The 23513-nt window shown below is 41.0% G+C and overlaps 1 protein-coding gene and 1 non-coding gene across 2 annotated transcripts; both read left to right on the forward strand.

Moving 5' to 3' along the window:
- The first annotated feature begins 3669 nt into the window (after nucleotides 1–3669).
- On the forward strand, nucleotides 3670–4680 carry LOC127137384 (uncharacterized). The gene is made up of 2 exons (XM_051063851.1): nucleotides 3670–4507; nucleotides 4574–4680. Exons 1-2 carry the CDS (start codon nucleotides 3670–3672, stop codon nucleotides 4678–4680), a joined length of 945 nt encoding a protein of 314 aa, XP_050919808.1.
- Nucleotides 4681–22557: 17877 nt separating this feature from the next.
- On the forward strand, nucleotides 22558–22664 carry LOC127077112 (small nucleolar RNA R71). The gene has a single exon (XR_007787095.1). It is a non-coding gene; the product is annotated as a small nucleolar RNA R71 (small nucleolar RNA).
- Nucleotides 22665–23513: the final 849 nt, after the last annotated feature.

Here is a 23513-nt window from a genome sequence, read left to right on the forward strand (position 1 = left end):
AATTTGACATAGTTCACTATTGACCATTTTGCCCTTATGGGCTTATTTTGTTATTTTTGTGTTGAAAATTGCATGTTCCCCTTAGGATTATAATGCAATTAATTATAGGACTTAACATAGGATTTTAATCATGATTTTAATCGATATTTTGACATGCTCCCTTAGGATTTCTAATCTAACTTAGAATATTCAACCAACTTCTAATGCATGATCCCTTAGGTTACTTATAACAATTACTAACTTCAATTAGATCCAAAAATTAGTTCCCTTCAAAACTAAAACCAAACCCCCAATTAAATTGATCAAAAGCAATTTTGATTAATTAAATCCTTTGAACTTGTATAATCCCCCAGTCTAATTGAGTGACCAAAAGACCGTTGGTCACTTAGTAGGACTTTTCTTTCATGCTGTGGAGCTCAAGGCCTCAACTCAAGAACTTCAATCAAGGCATCCTAAGTCACATCAAGCAGCGGATTATTCAAGCACATCAAAGGTGGCATCTTTAACATTTGTTAAATCAAAGTTAGAAGAGTGTGACATGAGCCTTAAGTAATAGAGAAGGAGTGGGACTAGAGTATTCCTACCCCCATTCTGAGTATCTTTGGGTATGGGACGTATGACCCACTGCTCATCGTATCCACCTCTATTCATAGACTTTAGCACAATTCTAATCATACAATTGCCACGTCTATCTTCACAAAGCAAAAAAAACAAAAGCAATGACAACGTCAACAACTTATCAATCATGAATCAAGTTGTACGATATGAGCCTTAAGTAATGGAGAAGGAGTCGGACTGGAGTATTCCTAGCCCCATTCTAAGTATCTTTGGGTATGGGACGTATGACCCAGCGCTCATCGTATTCACCTCCATTCATAGACTTTAGTGCAATTCGAATCTAACGATTGATAAGGTCTTCATCTTCAATGCTAGAAACAACTACAAAGACTATTCTCTCTCCATTTAAAAGTTAGTGTGATTCTCATCATCCAGTAACTACCAAGTCTATCTATTTAGTTCTAAATCATTCCATTCAAATCATTTCAATCTCAATCATCCATTTCCTCTTGCCTTCAATCAATTTCTTTTCAGCCCTAGTGGGTTGAACTACGAAAGCTCTGATTTCCTTATTGCACTATAAGGGTATGTAGGCAGGAGAACCCGGTTTCTTCGCGACCTATCTTATTTATCAATCTACCTAATCTATTGCTACTCCAATCATGCAACCAATACCATCTTTTCGAGATCAATCATAATTCTCCTCGGACTCCTTGTCCGTCCTTTTAGGACGTCCTGATGACAGCCCGTCTCTTCAATCGAGGTTTGTTTGGCTCTCATCCCAAACACTAACTTCATCTTTGTTTGGCTCTCATCCCAAACACTAACTTCATATTTGTCTGGCTCTCATCCCAAACACTAACTTCACCCTTGTTTGGCTCTCATCCCAAACATTAGCTTCATCCTTGTGTGTCTCTCATCCCAAACACTCACTTCATTCTTGTTTGGCTCTCATCCCAAACACTAATTTCATTCTTGTTTGGCTCTCATCCCAAACGTTCACTTCATTCCTTCGGATAACACATCACCTACCTCCTCGATTGAGAGTCTATCCTTCTCTTGGATCCAAGCCACTATCCTGATTTGATCTCGAACTGTCGATTCCCCAACAAGTGATACAATACTCCTTGCACTCCAATACTACAATCATTCCTTGACTTGGTGTTTGTCTTGTGAGTCCATGTTGCTTAGACAAACATCTCTCTCTTTATTCTCGTAGTTTTGAACTACGATTGCTCTGACTTTCTCATTGCACAATGAGAATATGTAAGCACGAGGATGTGAAACCTTGGCAAGCATACTTCTAATTATTCCTTCTTTTGCCTTAGGGCATCATTCATATCTTCCACTATCCATTACCTACCTTCGATCATAAATCGTTCATCCAGTGACATACTGTCTCTTTGACATCGAAATACACCTTCCTTGGAATTCCATATACATCATTTTAGGACGCCTCACGAATAGTCCTCATTTCATACCTAGAGTTTGTTTGGCTCTCATCCCAAACATTTAATTCCTTCTTTTTAGCTAAAACCCTATAGTGGTGATCCGCTAGTCCATGTATTGGTTAACGTTGTTTCCCTCTATGGTAGAAATCTCACTTCTCTTATGGATTCCAATACACTTTCACCTTTCGATTTCAAATAATAGTTCTCCAGTCACTTATCACCAGATACTCTATTCTGTGAATTCAGTCACTTCATTCCATTCATTCCATGATACCTTCATAATCTACCTTCTTTCACTCCATGTGATATACCTATTCTTTGAGCCAAATACAATATATCTTTGTGCTCCATCTTGTACCCTTTTTGTGAACCAATATCCGATTTGTTCATCTTGTTAGACCCTGTTGCTTAGACGAACATCCCCTTACTTACTTTGCAGCCGCACTTAGGCAACCCTTTTTTTCGGTTGTTCCAATACAGTGATACTAGTGCGATACGCCCTCATTGATTGGTTCACACCAGTTTTACTCTTGGGTTAACATTTTCACCCCTTGTTGGAGTTCAAACAACATTATTCTTTGGTTCAAATCATGCTTCTATCATACTTGTTTTCATCTCCTGCCTCTAGTTCCTTGAACTACGAAGCTCTGAATTCCTCATTGCACTATGAGGATACGTAGGCATGAGGGCCCTAATCCTCACCGAGCACTTTATCTATTTCTTTCCTTTCCATTCATTCTTTGCGAGTGATCTCTAGTTAACACCTATTCGAGCAAGAAAAATCAAAATGGTTCTAATGGAGTACCATGGATGTTTGGGGTGCTAATACATTCCCCTTGCATAACCGACTTCCTTACCCAATATATCTCTTTCCCTTAAGTTTTATCGATGTTTTCCCTTCCCTTTGGGGATAAATAAAGTTCGATGGCGACTTTGTTGTATGTTCGAGCTTGCGATACGGTCGGGTATATTTCCGGTAGCTTCAGCTAGCGACTCTGCTGGGGAATACTTCGTTACTCGGAGTATTTCCTAGTCGCTAAAAGGAGTCAAGCCTAGTTTAGGTTGTTCCCTCGCTAGTTTAGGTTCTTAACTCATAGCTTTACTCGCTTTTATTTATCGCATTTGCCTTATATTATGGATATATCTATTACACTGTTGTTGGGATGAGTTAGATTACATGAGAGGAAAGCTTTATACCCGAGATTAGTATACACATAGGTTAGACTCGTGAATAGTCGTGTATGTCTGTTTTTCGCACGTTGGGGGTCACGAAAACCACACCCAGACTAGATTCACTTGGAAGTACTTTTGTCCTGTGAGTATTCACTACGGTAGGGTAGTTTCATTTCAAGTCGATGAATCTGGAAGACCTTCTAGGTACCACCTTGGAGCATAGTCCACACCTGTGAGGGGGATATGGGTTTTCATTGCAGGAAACCATAGACTCTACCTACCTTGCTACTCATGATATGTCGAACTTTTGGACTTGCAATATGTGGCACTTACAGATTGTCCAGAACTTGCCAGGGTTCCGACCTCGTGTGGCTTATTATCATATCATCATTGCATTATCATTCATCATGACCATTTTTTTTGCATATGCATGTCTTTTCCAGGAATCTAAGAGTCTAGTCTATTCACCAAGCAATTGAAGCGAAGCATGAATCCCGAGAGAAAGAGCAACCACAATTATAAGTTTATGGAACCTCCATTGGCTGTGTTGAGAAGACTTAGGGCACGTTTAGACTTGACTCACAAATACACCTTCAAGGAAACGTATGGTAACCTGCTGGGAATTCTGAACACCGAGGTCAACATCACCGCTGTGCACACCTTGGTGCAGTTATATGATCCACCATTAAGGTGCTTTACTTTCCAAGATTATCAGCTAGCGCCGACACTGGAAGAGTATTCTCATATTTTGGGTATCAGGATAAAGAACCATGTGCCCTACATCCGCACTAAGGAACTTCCTGAATATCGAGAACTTGCTAAAGCTCTGCATATGGGAAAGAAGGAGATAGAATTGTACCTGAAACCAAAAGGTGGAATTCGTGGCTTCACCTCTAAGTTTCTCGTAGACAATGCTATCACTTTCGCCGAAGCTGGAAGCTGGACGACCTTCAACGCCCATCTAGCTTTACTCATCTATGGGATTGTCTTATTTCAGAATTTGGAGGAGTTCGTGGACTTGGCTGCTATTCACATCTTCTTGACTCAGAACCCGATTCCCACTCTTCTTACTGATATTTACTATTCCATTCACGTAAGGACCCAGAAGAAGAAAGGGACTATCGTCTGTTGCACCCCTTTACTATATAGATGGTTTATTTCGCATCTACCCAGTGAAGGTCCTTTCGTTGAGAACAAAGATAATATGAAGTGGTCCCAGAGGATCATGTCTTTAAAAGCCGAAGACGTCCCTTGGTATTCTCGAGTGTATGATGGTGTGAATCTCATCCTCAATTTTGGGGATTTTCCTAATGTGCCTCTTCTTGGTACAAAAGGAGGAATCAACTACAACCGGAGGTTAGAATTGCGACAACTTGGATATCCTATGGTAGACAAACCTGATCTCGAAAGTGTAGAAGGTTTTGTTTTGTACGAAGGAGTCGAAGAGCCCGAGTTGATCAAGAAGATTATCAAGGCTTGGGGGTCGATTTGTCCTTAAAGAAGAGCAGAGATGGGTAAGAAGAATTATATCACCAAGGAAGCCTACACCAGTTGGGTCAAGAGCAGAGTTAGTGAGGTCTTATTGCCGTTCCCGCCCAAACCATCCATGAACCTCCAATCTTCTGAGCTAGACAACCAGCCAAATTCCGAGATGGATGAATTGAAGAAGGTTATCAAGACTCAAGAGAAAGAGAATGCCGATCTTAAATCTAAGCTTGCTAAGATCTCATTGGAGAAAGAGACCTTGAAAATCAATCTGAATCAGAAGAGAGACCGAGTTCGTCAAGCTGATGATGAGGTACAGACAGAGGTTTTCAAAAGACTCAAAGTGGGTGACACCCTCAAAGGAACTTATGCCAGTCTGACGACCAAAAAGAAGCAGTTAGCTGAAGCTCAATACCGAGCTGGTAAAGCAGAACTAGAACACATGGAGCAAATGAAGAAACTTCAAAGCCTGCTAGAAGCTTGTAAGAAGGAGTTGAAGGATGAAAGAAGCTGTAACAAACAACTGGAAGTCACCCTTCGCCAGAACCAGTACGAGCTGAATCAGAAGCTAGAAGAGATCCAAAAGCTGAAGGAGCAATCACATGGGAACCCGAACGACAGCAACATACAATTGAATGAGCGTCCTGAAGACCCTTCCGACCGAGGGAAGACAGTTGTGAACAACCCCCCATCTGAAGAAAGTGTGATGTTGGGAAAATGGGGCGCCTGTATGTCTCCCAAATCACAAGCTTACTATGAGGAGTTGTTATCTAATTGTTTCTAGCCGCTTGTATTTCAGTAGATTGAGGTCTGATCGGACTTATGTGATCTTCTTGTAGCCGATAAGAATTTTCTTAATGTATTTGTATTCTGTTTTATTGACATGGAATAAAAGAGTTTCTCGATTATTGGCTTCATAAACTGTCTCTCTTTATTCGCTTCATAATTTCTTGTGTTAAATAGACTCGCGGATTCCTTGGAATTTCGTCTTTACAAAAACTAATAGTAATTTTGAATGCACATATCAAATCCTTTTACATGCATACATGCATCAATGCATATACTTGCCAAAAGCTGTCAGAAAACAAAATGCTTACACTCGTCGTTTTGCTGCAGCAACAACGATGACTCGTCATCCGTACTACACACGCTCCAGCAAATCTAAGGTCATGGCCGAATACGAAGTCGACAACGCAGTTGTCCGTGAATCATTTGCCCAGGTGCAAGGAGAGATGAACTTGTTCATGGGCAACATGGAGACCATCCTTGAGCTCCTATAATCTCAGAGGAACCTTGCCTCTGCTGCTGCCAACGTCACTCGTGCTACAGGGGTGACTATTGCTGATACCGCTGCTGGCACTATCGTCGATCCTCCGGCGGAAACTGTGGTGCCTAACTCTGGGAACCTCCGGGTGGTCCCCACAGATCCTGCTAGGCTTGCTGCTGCCTACCTGTGGGGAATGCCTCCACACCTTGCTGCTAGCCTCACTAGTAGATGAGCCTTCTTCCCTCACTCAGCTCTTGCCGCTGCTGCTGGAAACTCTGGTTTCCCTTGGGTTCTGCCCGCTCTCCAAACTACCCCGGTCATTGCTGCTGACTTGGATGACAACCAGGGTCAGGTCCCTGACGACCTCCCTAATGATGAAGAAGACTACCGAGGCCTGCGTTTCCATTTCCAACTGCCCAGTCAGGCTGCTCAAGCTACGAGCACCAGCCAGATCCCCGTCCGTTTTGGCTACCCAGGGGCAGGCTCTGTGCCCATGTTGATGAATCCTGCATCCTAGTATATGCAGACAGGGGCACCTCAGGCCCCCAATGCTCAACCTAGAATGCAATATTTTCAACCTGCTACTGCTGCTCAGACTATGCCACCATGTTTCTCTTACCCGCCAATGTGGTTCAACCCGAGCATGCCAGCGCCAACCGCTCCTAAGTCTCTCGACCGGCCAGTCAGGTCGCTCCTCCCATTGTTGGGCTGGCCAAACCGGAGGATTACCAACTCTTGGACGACAGAATAAGGGCCATTAAGGGTTTCTCTTCTTTTGGTATAGACGCTCGAGACCTCTGCTTGGTCCCGAACGTGGTGTTGCCTCAAAAGTTCAAGATGCCCGATCTCCCCAAGTACAAAGGCCTTAGTTGTCCCCGCATTCATCTCACTATGTACTGCAGGAAGATGGCTTCTCATATTGATAATGACAACCTCCTGATTCATTGCTTCCAAGATAGCCTAACTGGGGCTTCCTTGGATTGGTATATGAGTTTGGAGCGCTCAAAGATCCAATCATGGAGGGACCTCTCTGAGGCATTTTTGAAGCAATACAAATACAACCTTGACATGGCTCCAACAAGGCTTCAACTATAGAACCAGTCACGAAGAATGAAACCTTCAAAGAGTATGCTCAAAGGTGGCGGAAATGGCGTCTAGGGTTCGACCAACACTATCTGACAATGAGTTGGTTGACATCTTCATGGGTACGCTGCATGGGCTGTATTTTGAGAAAATGATTGGCAGTTCATCAATAAACTTCGCCGATATGGTCACTATTGGGGAACGTGTTGAGAGTGAGCTGAAATCAGGGAAGATAACAGACACGATCACGCCGCAGTCAGTCAACAAGAGACCGCATGGGGGCTTCGCAAAGAAGAAGGAGGGGGAAGCAAACTCTGTAATGGCGAAGGCTCGCCCCCGATATCGAGTTCCGACAGCCCCTATGCTGTATTACCCATACCAGTACGTTGCCGCAGCTCAACACCAACGACCTCCTTTCCAGTATCAACCACAAAAAGACAATCGACAATCAACATCCACTCAAAGAAATCCAAACCAACAATATAATCGAGCACAAAACCGAGGGTACAATTTTGGGAACCGACCCCAATTTGACAAAATTCTGGTGCCGTACTCCGAATTAGGACCCTATCTTGTTCATGTAGGGGCGATCATACCAAAGGAATTGCCCGTGGCCACTCCTTCATTCCGCAACAACCACCATCCTAATGCTTCGTGCGCATATCATGTCGGATTCATAGGGCACTCCACATAAAATTGTTGAGAACTTAAGTGCAAGATTCAAGATTTGATCAACCAGAACATCCTGACCTTCTCCGAAGGAAAAACCGAATGTAAAGACAAATCCTTTTCCGAATCATAGTGGCGCGTCAGTCAACGCCGTGATTGAGGAGGTAAATGACGAAGTCATACTAAAAGTTGAAGAGGTGAAGACTCCGATGTCTGTTGTGTTACAAAAACTTGAATAGTTTGGGTTCTTAGAAGAGGTGCATGATGATTGTACAGTATGCGAGTTTGATCCAGATAGTTGCGAACAGTTGAAAGGGTGCGTGCAGGCACTAATGAACCAAGGGTTAATACAGTTCTCTTAAGCTCAAGTAGCAGAAGAGGTAGCAGTAATTGAACCAATAACTATTGTGTACAGGAAGAAGAAGGTTGAAGCTCCTCCCAAGAGGATTCAGCCGATTCATTTCCGTGTTCCAACTCCGTTTCCGTATTAGAACACCAAGGCAGTGCCTTAGAATTATGAGACCACAACGTATTTGGGAGGGAAAGAAATTTGCATTCCTGATACAGAGATCGTCAATATCACTGGAGAGGGAGGCATGACTCGAAGTGGCCGTGTATTTGCTCCTAAATACACTCTTATGGTGTCTCCAACACCCACAATTGTCTCGCCTAAAGAGAAGGCAACTCCTACGTCGACTCCGCAGGCAAAGACAACTGTACTCGCCACTCCGACTGTGACGACTGCTCCGGTATTGACGAGAGTTGTTGACAATGATAAAGATGCAGAGGCCGAAGTCTCCAAGGGTAAATGGCCGATGATTGAAAATGAACAGTCCGAAGTCACCTTTGAGGAAAGTCAAGAATTCCTCAAACTGGTCAGAAAAAGTGACTTCAAGATTGTTGAACAGTTGAATCATACGCCTTCCAAAATATCAATTTTGTCTTTGATATTGAGTTCTGAGGCTCATCGCAAAGCATTGCTGAAAGTTCTAAATACCGCTCATGTGATGCAAGATATCACGGTCAATCAATTTGACGACGTGGTTGCCAACATCACTGCCAGTAGGTATTTGGGATTAATGAAGCAGAGTTACCTCCTGAGGGAGAGGCCCACAACAAAGCACTACATATTTCGGTCACATGTACTGACTCCCTCTTATCCTGATCCTTGTTGATACTAGATCCTCGCTTAATGTACTACCAAAATCTACATTAAGCCAGTTACACTTTTAAGGGGCCCGAGATGAGAACCAGTGCATGATTGTTAGAGCTTTCGACGGTTCCCGAAGGCAGGTAATTAGGGAGGTCGATTTGCCTATTTGTGTTGGACCACACCAGTTCGATATCACTTTTCAAGTCATGGACATCAACCCAACCTACAGTTGTTTTTTGGGCCGACCATGGATTCATGCTGCTGGGGCAGTCACTTCTACTTTGCACCAGAAGTTGAAGTACTTGATAGATGACAAGCTGGTAATTGTGTGTGGGGAAGAGGATTTGTTGTTCAGTGAACTTTCTTCCTTCAGATATGTTGAAACAAATGAGGGGATCGTCGAGGTTCCGCTCCACTGTCTAGTGTTTGAAGATGTCAGTTCCGCGTTCGCCAACAACAATCAATCATCCGCTACCATACTATCCTCAGCGAAGAGTGCCAAGCAAACATTGGAGAAAGGCCTGCTTCCCGGTTGGGGCAAGGTCGTCAATGCGGGAGAAAAGCACGACAGGTTTGGTATCGGTTATCACCCAGCAACATGCAAGGTGAGTCCGAAGAAAAAGACATTCAACCCGGTCAAGTTCAGCAACACCGACTATGAAAATGAGCATACCATAGCAGTCATCGGAGAGTCCAGTGGGAACAAGCCAGGGGCACTGATGCGTGCTTTTCGCAAGTATACGAACGCGTCAAAGTAATATAAAAGATTTTCGAATCCACAAAGACCAAGTTTCAAGCTATCGTTACTGTTGTTATGGTGTTTATCAAAGGCAGTCAAAATAGGTGTTTTTCGTAGTGTGCAATGAAAAGTAAAGTATTTAAATAGATTTAATTAATAAAGACAGGGTCGAATGTAATTCATGTAATAGATTGATAATCCAAGTATTTGCTAATAGAACTACTTATGGGCAATGTTTCCTACTTTGAAAAGAACTAATTTAACAGGAACTGTCTCTTTCGCGTACTCAGAACCGAGTTGTACTCTCTAATCAAACCCTCTTATTGTCACTTATAAAAAGGCGCGCATTGCGTTAGAGTAGTAAACCTATTTTTAAGAAATATAGTATCTTGACTAAGTTGAAAAGTATTACAACCTGGACTTCTTAACCAAAAGAGGTTCTTACGAACCAGACTCTAAACTTATAAACGCGTCCGAAAATAGTTTTAAAATCTCTTTTCTTCTTAATGTTAAAAACTCCTAATGAACTAAACAAAGCGCTTTCGCTGTTTTTGAAATAGTTAAAAACAATTAAGTTTATAAAGACGTTGGACGGCTTTCGATCTTACCCAATGGAATTGAAGTGCGGGAAAACTTAAGTTGAAGGTTAAAATAGCCCTTAAGTGTTTCTACGGACAATTGTACGGATTATCGGTTCAATTACGATCCTTACATTCTAACCTTTTAGATTTAGTTAGACATGGTAAAATAAAAGTGCATTAATTTAAATAAAAGTAGTGCGAGTGCGGAAAGTAAATAAAAGTAGTGCGAGTGCGGAAAGTAAATAATTTAAAGCGAGTGCGAGGAAATAAATAAAGTAAAAGAGAGTGCGAGGAAATAAATAAAGTAAAAGCGAGTGCGGGAAATAAATAAAGTAAAAGCGAGTGCGAGGAAATAAATAAAGTAAAAGCGAGTGCAGGAAATAAATAAAGTAAAAGCGAGTGCAGAAATAAATAAAGTAAAAGCGAGAAATAAAAACCTGCTCCAATCGGAGGGCTGAGTAAATTGCAATGCGGAAAAGAAAATGGCGGCAGGATTAACTTCCTTCCAAAGTGCTCCAAACTCGATTACAGACTCTATCACAGACTTGATTACACAATTGTGGTAACACTCCAATGCGAAGCGATTACCACTATAAAATACTGAATATATGCCTAAGTGAAACAAAGTTGCTTCTGAGTTTGCCTCTGTTCTAAGTTTGGATGCTTGTAAAAGTGAATTCGTGTTTCTATTTATAAGCAAGTAAAAAGATGGAAATGACTTGGATGCCCTTCAACTTGAAAATAGGAGGGAACCGTTTTTCCTCTTATGGCGCCCGCCACAAGGCCATGGCGCCCGCCACAAGGCCAAAGTGAGGCACCTTAGTGGATGTAGTGGGGAAACGTGGGAGTTGAGGGAAGTTGAATTTGACACGTCATGGCTTGGTTTGTGGCGCCCGCCACTGGGTAGGCCATAAGTATAAAATGCTGAATTTTAGGGTTTTTAGCCCTTTTTCACTCCTTTTCTCGATCGGGGCTCCGATTAAAGTAAAAACCTGAAAACAAAGGAAAATACAGTAATAACACAACAAAATGACAATAAAACAACTAGAATGCATGTGAAATCGGAGTCGAAAATACGTAAATTTTAGTGTTATCAAACTCTCCCACACTTAAACCTTTGCTTGTCCTTAAGCAAAACATTATAAAGCTCATGAAATAAAAACTGGTGTAAACGAGTGCTTCAGGTAGAAATTCTAAGTTCAAGTTGGGATGCAGTGATAGGTACTAACTGAGTGAACTAAGGGTATCATGATGACACTAATCCGCAAATACGGACATAAACTTCATTCCTATATTAACCAACCCATATCATCCCACAATCACATTAAGCCCGTTATCCGTACATGCTTCATAGTAGAGTGGCCTGTTAGTGATTATGATCCGAGCTTGGGTTTTCCGGCACATAAACATGTGTAAACCCTTTTATTGGACCCAACTGGAGTTGTGGGGGATCGGATCGTAATCCGCCCTACCGAGTTCAGTGCCAGATACCTCTGAACCAACCAACAGTGGGTGAGTTTCTTTCTTTTTCTTTTTCTTTTTCTTTTTCTAGCAATTTTTTTACAATCCTTTGGTTTAAATGACTTTGTGAGGGTCACCTATACAGGAGTTTCCTTTTTGCTTTCTTTTATTTTTTCGTTTTTCTGGATCATTCACTTATTTGCATCGGTCCCCTACGTAGAGGATGCGTAGGCCGGAGCTGACTGCTAGGATAAACTACTGAGGACTTATACGGAAATGATGATTAAGGCCATGGTATATGGGGTTTTGGGAATGATTCCTATATTTACGAAGTCTATGGTGCTAAAATAATACTGATGTTTCGCAAAGTTCTCCCAAGTCACCGCATCCTTACTCAAAACATGTCTTTAAAACCTGAAAACTTTCGGAATAACACTGTTTTCTTTTGCAAAAAAAATTTTGGTGGGGCTAAAAGGAAGGTATGGGGAGATTAGATTATACTAAAGATCTACTATATTCGGTGACTCGTCAGACTCATGCATTATACTAAAAAGAAAAATAAACAACTAAAAGGGAAATTAAACAACTAAAAGGAAATAAACAGTCTAAAAACAGCAAATAAAACTGGAAATAAAAGGAAAACGATAAATGCTCCTCCCACACTTAAATCGAACATTGTCCCCAATGTTTCGAAATAAGATAAGGGAAGAGTTACCTGGCAACCTATTGCTGACCACTAGTGCCCTCGCCATCCTGAGGTGGACGACGGGATCGGGTACGACGACGGTCTCTCTGATCCATCCTCGCCTGCAGGGCATCCTGAGTGGTCCTCACCTCTCAAAGGTTACCAAGAATGGAACCTTGAGTAGCTTCGATGAGTTCCATGTGTTGCTGGTTGTATTGTTGTTGGCGGGCTTGTGTATTTGTTATCGCAAGCATAGACTGTAGAACGGTCTCGTAGGACCTGTCTGTCCTCCGCTGTGACTCTTGCATAAAGCTCATGTTGTCCGCCATTTGTTGCTGGATGGTAGAGAGTAGGTCACTCGCCTCTGCTCTCTAGCCATGTGGTCTCGCCACATCTCCTCTGTAATATAGAAGCCAGGAGTGGTACCTGCAGAAGAAGAAGATGGTGCGATGTGTGATGGTGAAGGATGATGGGGGGACACATGGGGTACGGGAGATCTCTCTCTCCGGTCATATTCATCATCAGTGTCTGGTCCCGCCTCATCAGGAATGTTAGGAGGAAGAGGATCAAAAACAGGTGGAGCATCTAAATCGTAGGTCCAATTCCTCTCATCACGTATATCGGTACGTCTAGTGCAAGGTATAATAACAGATGGGATGGCTACACCATGAATCATAAGTGTATAACCTCCTTCTCTCCTTGAACGACACAATTTCATGTCTCTTAGAAATTTTAAGTTAATTGTGCGAGGAGGTAAGGGGTCTAGGGTAGCCATCTCATTGTTCAGGTTAAGTGCCCGAGCAATAGACGTAATCAATCCACCAAAAGAAATCGGTCCCGCCTTATTCAGAGTTAAAATCATATGGGCGAGCATAAACGGAACCGAATTAATTCGCCTATTTGTGAGGCTTCCTTGCAAATATAGAAGCTCTCTAGCGTTAACCTTATTTGGATTCTCCCGGCCAAAAATAGTGCATGCCAACAGATATCTAAAAACTCGGATGGCTGAGGCAAGAACTCCTTCAAAAGAGTTTATGGAAGTGTTTGATAAACGCTCTCAGAAGGAAAATACCTCCATAGACCATTCAGAATCCAAAGGGGCCTCACAAATAGCACCTTCCCCATGAGGGATCCCTAACAAGCTGGCTAGTTCGTCGGTACTGAATTGGTATTCAACAACAAACATTCTAAATTTGACAGTACCAACTGTGCTAGCAGTGTTAGGGTTGACAATATAAATTAAGGAACTTAGAAATTCGATTGTCAACCGCTCATAGGTGGGTTCTTTGTTGATAAAGAAATTATGCAAACCTAAGTTGTCTAATAAATGAAAAACGCTATGGTAGATACCTAAAGTATAGAGACAATTTTCGTCAACATACCTTGTCGGGAGAATTTCCCGATTTTGCAACCGTTCAATGATTTTTCTTTGTCTCTCCCCTGGTTTCCCTCCTCGAAGAATGAATCTGTTGAACTCCATTTGAATGCTCTTGAAAAGTGGATAAAGAAGATGAAGTGGTTGGTGAAAAGTTTGGATTTTTACAAAATCCGGCGGATGAAATCGAAAATGGAAAGTGGATTAATGATTTGTGTGGTATGATGGTTAGGAAAGTATGAGCTTTTTGTGGGTTCAAGGACTTTTTTACAAGGTGAAAAAATGTGTTTTAGAGGTTGTAAGTTGTAAAAATGATGAAGAAAAGGGGTCTGCCCCGACCATTTACAGACGCTGTGGCGGGCGCCACAGGTCCTATGGCGGGCGCCACAAGGCAAAATCTGGCTGGGCCAGATTTTGGTCCTTCGGTTTGGGCTTCGCTTGTCTTTTGGCTTTGAGGGGTCTGGATAGCATTTGTCTTGTGATTCTCCTAGTTTCTTTGACTTGCATAATTTTATAAAAGTAAAAACGAAAATAAAAAGTAAAACTGAAACAAAAACAAAAATAGAAATTAAATATAAGTAAATAAATAACTGAAAAATTAAAATGCAAATAAAATAAATATAAAACATATATAGATAAAAATAGAAATATTAATGTATAGTAGTGGTTTATATAATAATCTAAATGCGATAATATAAAATAGATAATGCAAATACGATAAATATATAAAAGAGAAATAAAATGAAATGAAATGGTGAGATCAGGTAGTAGGGGTGTCGTCTGTCTGAATGGATCCACGGAGCATGGCTATCTCCTGCCCGAGCTCTGCGATCTCCTGATATAGACAATCGGCTTCAGTAGCATGGGTGAGATCAGACACTCCTATCTGTAAAGTTAGGTCCGCCACTTCCTGTCTAATCTCTGCAATCTCTCTACGGCACTCAGCAATCTGGGTGCGTATGTCGGGCGTCTGCGATGAATGATTATTAGAGAAAACAATGATTCTAGGAGATGGTGGTGTAGGCGTGTATTCAGCAACGGGTGGCGATCTTGGTGCCTCGACGGTCTCTCCCTGGCCCTCTAGAGCATAACTCCAATTCGTTGGATCATGCACACTGGTCATCATAGGGTCTGGCAGTGTGAAATAATGGATAGCCTCACTGTCGACTAGCAATCGGAACTGACATGGGTGGAAAGAGGCTCTCCTCATCAATCCTCTGGTCAAACAGAAATCGATGTCCATGGTAGTGTGTCCACAGTAGATCCGAAGATGTGACAGCTTGCGAGACAGACCTAAAGCGACAACAATCTGTGTGATGATTCCACCAACATGGATGACTCCTTCGGTGGATCTAGAGATACCACTGAGATTATTCAATAAAAAGTTCCCACATGCTACTGGGCGAGACTGGGATGCGCAAAATAATAGGAAGATCTCCTCTTCACTCAGTAGTGTCTCTGCATCCTGTCTTTCCAAGAAGGAATGTGCTAATATCATCTGAAAATATCTGAAGGCTGGGTTATGTATGACATAAGATAACTGCGTAGATGGATCCTGGCTTCCGCCACCTGATATATCACTCCAAAACTTCTCCACCTCCTTACCCAGAAAATATCCCATAGGTGTCTCCGGGATAGCATCAGGAGTGGTCTGGAAGCCCAATAAGTCGTCGAACTCTTTCTGGCTGAAGGAGTATTCAACTCCAAAAAGTCTGAAAGCAGCATACCCATCTGGTCCAGAATATGGGTCATAGTCGAATGAACTCGGGAACTCCAAAGTCAGGTTCCTGTATGTGTTATTCAAGTCATCAACAAATTCGTCCCAGTGAAGTTGGTGGCTAAGGAATCTGATACTCGGCTCGATACCCAGTGCCTCCATACTGTGTTGATCAGGGTAACGTGTGGGTGTCATAGGGCGCTGATACAAAGCAATGTAGCGCTCCCTCTGAGCATTATCTCTATAGGCAACATGCATGTCATCAAAACCCTGCATCCTGTAAAAGTTAAGAAAGTGATCCTGAAAATGCAAACCATTCAAATTTTAGTCTCTATGCAAAATAAGATAAAATAAAATAAAAATAAAAATAAATGTAAATAAATGCGAAAAAAAAATGAAAAGAAAAACCATGGGTTGCCTCCCACGCAGCGCTTGTTTAACGTCATTAGCTTGACGATCAGAACTTATACACCTATAGTAGTAGGAATCGATGGATCAATCAGGGTGTGGCTTGAGTAGTATGCTGGAATGTCTCCTCCTTCGTAGAGCTTCAGTCTTTGTCCATTTACAATGAATGGAATACATGTTTGGTTCTTGATTTCTACGGCTCCTGATCTCAGAATCTTGGATACTTCGAAAGGACCAGTCCATCTTGAACGTAGCTTTCCAGGGAAGAGTCGTAACCTAGTGTTGAAAAGGAGAACAGAATCGCCTACATTGAAGGTTTTCTTTACTATTCTTTTGTCATGATAGGCTTTTGTCCTTTCTTTATATATTTTTGCATTTTCGTAGGCCGACTGCCTAAGTTCTTCTAATTTATGAATGTCTAGGGTACGCTTTTCTCCAACGGCTAGGTAGTCTAAATTCAAAGTTTTAATGGCCCAATAGGCCTTATGCTCTAATTCGAATGGTAAGTGACAAGATTTTCCATAGACTAGTTGGTAAGGAGTAGTTCCTATAGGGGTTTTGAAAGCGGTTCTATAGGCCCATAATGCTTCTTGAAGCTTCTGAGACCAGTCTCTCCTAGAAATAGAAACAGTTTTCTCTAGGATTTGTTTTATCTCCCTATTAGATACTTCTACTTGGCCACTAGTTTGTGGGTGGTACGATGTTGCTACTCTATGCCTAACTCCATATTTTCTTAAAAGTTTGTCAAATATTCTTGATATAAAGTGTGATCCTCCATCGCTTATGACTAAACGTGGTGTTCCAAATCTAAGGAATATATAGTTTTTAAATAGTTTGATTACTACCCTAGTGTCGTTTGTGGGTGCAGCTATAGCTTCAATCCACTTAGACACATAGTCTACAGCTACTAAAATATACCTGTTTCCTAAGGATGGTGGAAAGGGTCCCATGAAATCTATACCCCATACGTCAAAGAGTTCTACTTCCTGAATGTTTCTTAGAGGCATTTCATCACGTCTTGAAATGTTTCCAGTGCATTGGCATCTATCACACTTGACAATGAAAGCATATACATCACGCCACATGGTAGGCCAGAATAGGCCAACTTGAAGAATCTTGGCGTATGTCTTAGAGGTGCCGGCATGTCCACCATAAGGTGCAAAATAACAATGCTCGATAATACTATTTACCTCTTCTTCTGGAACGCAACGGCGAAAGATGCCATCTTTACCCCTTCTGAAAAGGAGCGGTTCGTCCCAATAGAAGTTTCTCACATCGTGGAAGAATTTCTTCTTGCGGTGGTAGTCAAGATCAGGGGGTACTATATCAGCAGCTAGATAATTAACGAAATCTGCATACCAGGGTACGTTACTTATTGCTAAGGAATTTTGGGGGTGCTCATAAAGATCTAGGTTATTGCCTTCAATGGTTTCTACTCTAGCGATCAGTCTATCATAGGCAAAATCATCACTTATTGTAACGCCCAAAAATAATTATTTGTTATTTTTAATATTTAAGTAATTATTGTGGTTAGTCGGAAATTAGTCGAAAGTCGTAGAAATTATTATAAGAAATAATAATATAATTGTGGTGTTATTTGAGTAAGTGGGCTTATCATTGTGTGCTAATTAGTAAATTGAGAGGTGTTATATTAGGCCCATTAGAGATTAGGATATTTAGTTAATTTAATAAAGAGAAAATAAAAGGGGGTGATAGAAAAAAAAAAAAGAAACAGTGTGGAGAGAAGTTAGCAGAAGAGGAATTTGAGAACTGTTGTACGAACGAGAGGGAAGGAGAAGAAAACTTCCGGAATCCGATTCTTAGAGCAACCTTCGATCCAAAATAATAAGGTAAGGGGGGTTTATCGTCGTTTAATGGGGATTATGGGTTAACATGTAATGGGTAGTGATAAGCCATTGATTTGACCCTAATTGGGATGTGGAATGCTGAAAAATTGAGATGAATAAGTTATGTTAAAGCTGTAATTGAATCTGTAATTGGATGAGTCTTGATTTTCCGAAAGTGTAGCTTTTTACGGAATTGGAATCGGAGGTCCGGAAGTCCTCCAACGGCGGAAAATGTGGAGAATTCTGCATTCTGCTTCGTGTTAGCGCAGGAACAGCTTTCTGTCTTGCGTTAACCGGTTAACCCAGGGTGTTAACTGGTTAACACTGTTATGAATTGTGAAAAATTGCTGTTTGTCTTGCGTTAACCGGTTAACCCAGGGCGTTAACCGGTTAACACTGTTAAAATTTGCCAGGAGGTGTATTCTGTCTTGTGTTAACGGGTTAACCCAGGGCGTTAACGGGTTAACACTGTTGAAAAACTGAAAAAAAAATTGTATTCTGTCTTGCGTTAACGGGTTAACCCAGGGCGTTAACGGGTTAACGCTGTTGGAAAAGTGGAAAAATTGAATTGCTCAGAATTTAATGAAATTCGTCGGGGTGAGTCGGGTAATATTATAGTTAATTTTGATGAGTAATTTTGTTGGGTTTATGTTATGAAGTGTCGATACAAGTATGACTGAGTTGTTAAGTTATTCCGTGTACGGAAAGTTGTTAAAGATATTGAGTTGTAAGCTTGGTGAGCCAAAGTTAATTATAAGTTGATTATGTTGAAAACATTGTTGTGTTGCTATTATTATTATGTTGTCGGAATTTTAAAGTCGTGTATGTCATGTAAATTCATATGCATTAAGTCGGAGCTTTGCTCACACCACGTTGGCCTGGATTGGAAAAAGTTGAAAGTTGAAGGCTTAAGCCTTGATGCCTCGTTAAATCGGCAAATTTTAAGTTGGGAGTTTTACTCCGAATGGTACCACATGCATGACGAGTCGAGTCTCATTAGAGTTGCATTTTTGTTGGTTTGTTATACGGGTATTTAATTTAATTGAGAAGTGGTGTTTGTGTACGATTCTTAATTACTGTATTGTTTTTCATATACTGATTATAATTATTGTAACTCACCCCTTCTGTTGAATGTTGTCCTTATGTGACAACGTGCAGGTAATCCTGAGAAGTAGCCGGTTACCGTTGGTCGGGTCAGTGGTCAGTCGCTCTGATACGTAGCACTCGGGGGGATTGTCGCGTGTCTGCTTTGTGGACCTTTTAATTGTTACTAAAATTTAAATTGTTTGAAGGATTATAGTTGTTTACTCTTTAAGTTAAGTCGTATTTATGTTGCTTAAAGATGATAAGAATTTTTTTTATGAATCCGCTACGTAAGATTTTATGAAGTTGAATTATTGGAGTGAATGACATTATCTTGTCGAATTAAGAAAAGTGTTACATATTGTTATGATTCCTTAAAGTGGAAATTGTTTAAAGTTGAACATGTAATATTCCATTTATAGAAAATTTTACGACTCTGATTTTGTTGTTATAACTCGTGGGTAGAAAATGGGGTGTTACACTTATGGGTACTAGTTCAGGTTTTAGATGTTCTAGCCTAGAAAGGTGATCGGCTACTACATTCTAAGTGCATTTTTTATCTCTTATATCTAAATCAAACTCTTGTAGTAATAGAATCCATCGGAGTAACCTGGGCTTGGCATCTTTTTTACTTAATAGGTAACGAATGGCAGCATGATCGGTGTCAACAATAATTTTTGCTCCTACTAGATAAGATCTAAATTTGTCTATAGCGAAAACTACAGCGAGTAATTCTTTTTCGATCTAGGGTTCTACTGGCATAATAAATGGCATGTAATTTTTTATCTTTTCTCTGTCCTAGAACGGCTCCAACTACATAATCAATAGCATCGCACATTATCTCAAAAGGTTCCGACCAATCGGGCGGGTTCATAATGGGTGCAGAGATTAATGCTTGCTTTAAAAGATTAAATGCGTCATTACATTTTTCATCAAAAGTGAATTCAGCATCTTTCATTAAAAGTCCGGTTAACGGTTTTGTTATTTTGGAGAAGTCCTTAATAAAACGCCGGTAGAATCCAGCGTGTCCAAGAAAGCTTCGAACTTCTCTGATGGTTTTTGGGAGTTTTAGGTTTTCTATAACTTCTATTTTGGCTTTATCTACCTCTATGCCTTTTTTGGAAACTATATGTCCTAAAACTATTCCTTCGGTTACCATGAAATGACATTTTTCCCAATTTAGCACGAGGTTCACCTCCACGCATCTCTCCAGGATTTTCTCAAGGTTAATAAGACAATTGTGAAAATTGAATGCGAAAACCGAGAAATCGTCCATAAACACTTCCATGATACCATCTAGGTAATCTGCGAAGATTGACATCATGCAGCGTTGGAAAGTAGCTGGGGCATTACAGAGGCCGAAAGGCATTCGTCTGTAGGCAAAAGTTCCATAAGGGCATGTAAAGGTAGTTTTTTCTTGGTCTTCGGGGTGAATAGGTATTTGGAAGAATCCAAAGTATCCATCTAGATAACATAAGTAAGAGTGTCTGGCTAGACGCTCCAACATTTGGTCTATAAATGGTAAAGGGAAATGGTCCTTCCTAGTTGCTTTATTTAATTTTCTATAATCTATACACATCCGCCATCCTCCTTCTAAACGTTTTGCTACATGTTCGCCTTTATCGTTTTGCACGATCGTGATGCCTCCCTTTTTAGGTACTACATGCACAGGGCTCACCCACTTACTATCCGAGATCTGGTAGATTATACTTGCCTCAAGTAACTTAAGAACTTCCTTCTTAACAACATCACTCATTATAGGGTTTATTCTTCTCTGATGTTCCCTAGAGGGTTTTGAATCTTCTTTGAGCGAAATCCGATGCATGCATACGGATGGGCTTATACCTTTCAGGTCAGAGATATTATATCCTAAGGCTGAGGGATGTCTTCGTAAAACGTCTAAAAGTTGGTTCGTTTCCTCATGGCTCAAGGTAGCACTAACTATAACTGGACGGTTCATCTTTTCATCGAGGAACTTATATCTCAGGTTCTTAGGCAGTTCTTTAAGTTCTAAGGATGGTTTCTCAGGGCATGGCATAGGATCTGGAGTAAGGGATAAACATTCGTAAAGGTTATCATCGATGTAGGGTTCTTTAAAGTCATCATCTTCCTTTACGGGGGTTGATGGTAACTTAATTGTTTTTATAATTTCTTTTTGTTCTAATTCTCTAACACATTCATCAATGATATCTAAGGCATAACACGAGTCTCCCATCACAGGTGCCATAAGAAATTTCGAAAGTATAAATTCTATTTTCTCGTCACCTACCTCAAATGTAAACTTTCCTTTCTTGACATCTATTATGGCTCCTGCAGTTGATAAGAATGGTCTACTTAGAAGGATTGGTATATCATTGTCCTCTTTGATGTCCATGACGACAAAATCAGTAGGGATAAATAGTTGACCTATCCTAACAGGAACATCTTCTAAAATGCCTATCAGATATTTAACAGATCTATCGGCTAACTGAAGTGACATCTTAGTGGGTTGTATTTCTCCTAAGTTTAACCTCTCACAAACTGCTAGAGGTATTAGGCTCACACTAGCTCCTAAGTCTAGAAAAGCTTTATCGATGACATGATTCCAGGATCTTTATCTTTCTTTTCTAATTTGTCCTCGGAAATAGCATTACATTCCAAAGGCTTCGGATCGTCAAGTCTACGTTTGTTGGTAAGGATGTCTTTCAGAAACTTTGCATAAGAAGGTATTTGGGTGATGGCTTCTGTGAAAGGGATTTCTACATGAAGTTTTTCTATAACTTTAATAAATTTTTGGTACTGTTTATTGATTTGGGTTTGTTTGAGTCTTTGCGGATATGGTATAGGTGGTTTATATGGCGGGGGTGGTACGTAAATTTTATCTTTAGGTTCTTCTCCTTTCTCTCGACCTTCCTGGTTTTCAGATTCCTCTGGTTCCTTTACTTTGTCCGGGGGTTTGGTACATTCCTTAGAAGTTTCGGGTTCACTCAATCTTGGGTTTGGTGGCTCATCATAAGCGTTCCCACTTTGTAGGGTAATGGCATTGGCTTGTCCTCTCGGATTTTGTTGAGGTTGTCCAGGGAATTATCCTCCAGGTGTAGTTTGAGGGGCTTGGTTTAAAGCTACCTGAGAGATCTAGGTTTCAAGCATCTTGGTATGAGTAACTATTTGGTCAACCTTGGTTCCTAACTGAGTAATCAATTCGTTAACATGAATGTTTTGGTTCATGAACTCCTTGTTTTGTTGGGTTTGAGCGGTGATAAAATTTTCCATAATTTTCTCAAGGCTCGGCTTTGGTGGTACAGGTTGCGTAGGTTGATTTGATCTTGGGGCTTGATAACTAGGTCTCAGAGGTGCATTATTTTGGATAGGGTTATTGTTTTTATAGGAGAGGTTCGGGTTATTCCTCCATCCAGGGTTATAGGTATTCGAATATGGGTTCCCTTGGGTGTAGTTCACTTGCTCGGAGTGGGTTTCGTTCAATAGACTGCATTCTGCAGATTGGTGTCCTTGGGTTCCACATATCTCACAATCCAACGAAACTGCGGCTACAGTATTTGGGTTCGTGTACATATGCTCGACTTTGAGGGCTAATGCGCCCATTTTAGCTTGCATCATGTCTATATAGCTCAGTTCATGCACTCCTCATTGGGCTTCCTTCTTCTCAACTGTCGCTCGTTCGACTCCCCATAATTTTGATGGTTTTGAGCCATGTCTTCGATGAGGGCACTAGCTTCAGGGTAAGGTTTTTTCATTAGAGCACCGCCTGCGGCAGCGTCGATGGTCATCTTTGTGTTATAATGAAGTCCATTATAGAAGGTTTGAATGATTAACCAGTTTTCTAAACCATGATGTGGGCATGCTCGTAACAACTCTTTATATCTCTCCTAAGCTTCGAACAACGATTCTCCTTGGTTTTGGGTAAATCTAGTTATATGGTATCGAAGAACGGCGGTCTTACTCGGGGGAAAATATCTAGCAAGAAAAACTCTTCTAAGGTTATCCCAAGTCGTAATGGAATTGGGTGGAAGGGAATCTAACCATGATAGGGCTTTATCTCTGAGGGAAAAAGGGAATAATCTTAAACGTATTGCCTCAGGAGAAGCTCCATTGGTTTTAAAAGTATCTGCTAATTGAAGAAATATTTTTAAATGTTGGTTAGGGTTCTCGGTAGCGAGACCCACGAATTGTCTCTGTTGCACTAGTTGCAAGAGGGATGGTTTAAGTTCAAAATTATTGGCTGGGATAGTTGGGTTTACTATACTAGAACTAGGTTCTTCATTAGATGGTTGAGCGAAGTCCTTAAGAGGTCTTTGGTTTTGATCTTCGGCCATAGCTCTCTTAATTCTATGAATGAATAAACGTGTGCGAGCGTAACGTTCAGGTTCCTCCAGAGGGTTTACTAAGCTTAAACTTCCGGAACTGCGAGTTCTTCGCATTGACCGACGGGAAATAACCTAAGTCTAAACGATATAACAACAGGAAAATGAAATTTGACGAAATTGGTCCCCGACAACGGCGCCAAAAACTTGATGCGTGCTTTTCGCAAGTATACGAACGCGTCAGAGTAATATAAAAGATTGTCGAATCCACAGAGACCAAGTGTCAAGCTATCGTTATCTGTTGTTATGGTGTTTATCAAAGGCAGTCAAAATAGGTGTTTTTCGTAGTGTGCAATGAAAAGTAAAGTATTTAAATAGATTTAATTAATCAAGACAGGGTCGAATGTAATTCACGTAATCAATTGATAATCCAAGTATTTGCTAATAGAACTACTTATGGGCAATGTTTCCTACTTT

Source organism: Lathyrus oleraceus, chromosome 4 (assembly GCF_024323335.1).
Source record: "Lathyrus oleraceus cultivar Zhongwan6 chromosome 4, CAAS_Psat_ZW6_1.0, whole genome shotgun sequence".
In the NCBI taxonomy this organism is placed as follows: Eukaryota; Viridiplantae; Streptophyta; class Magnoliopsida; order Fabales; family Fabaceae; genus Lathyrus; species Lathyrus oleraceus.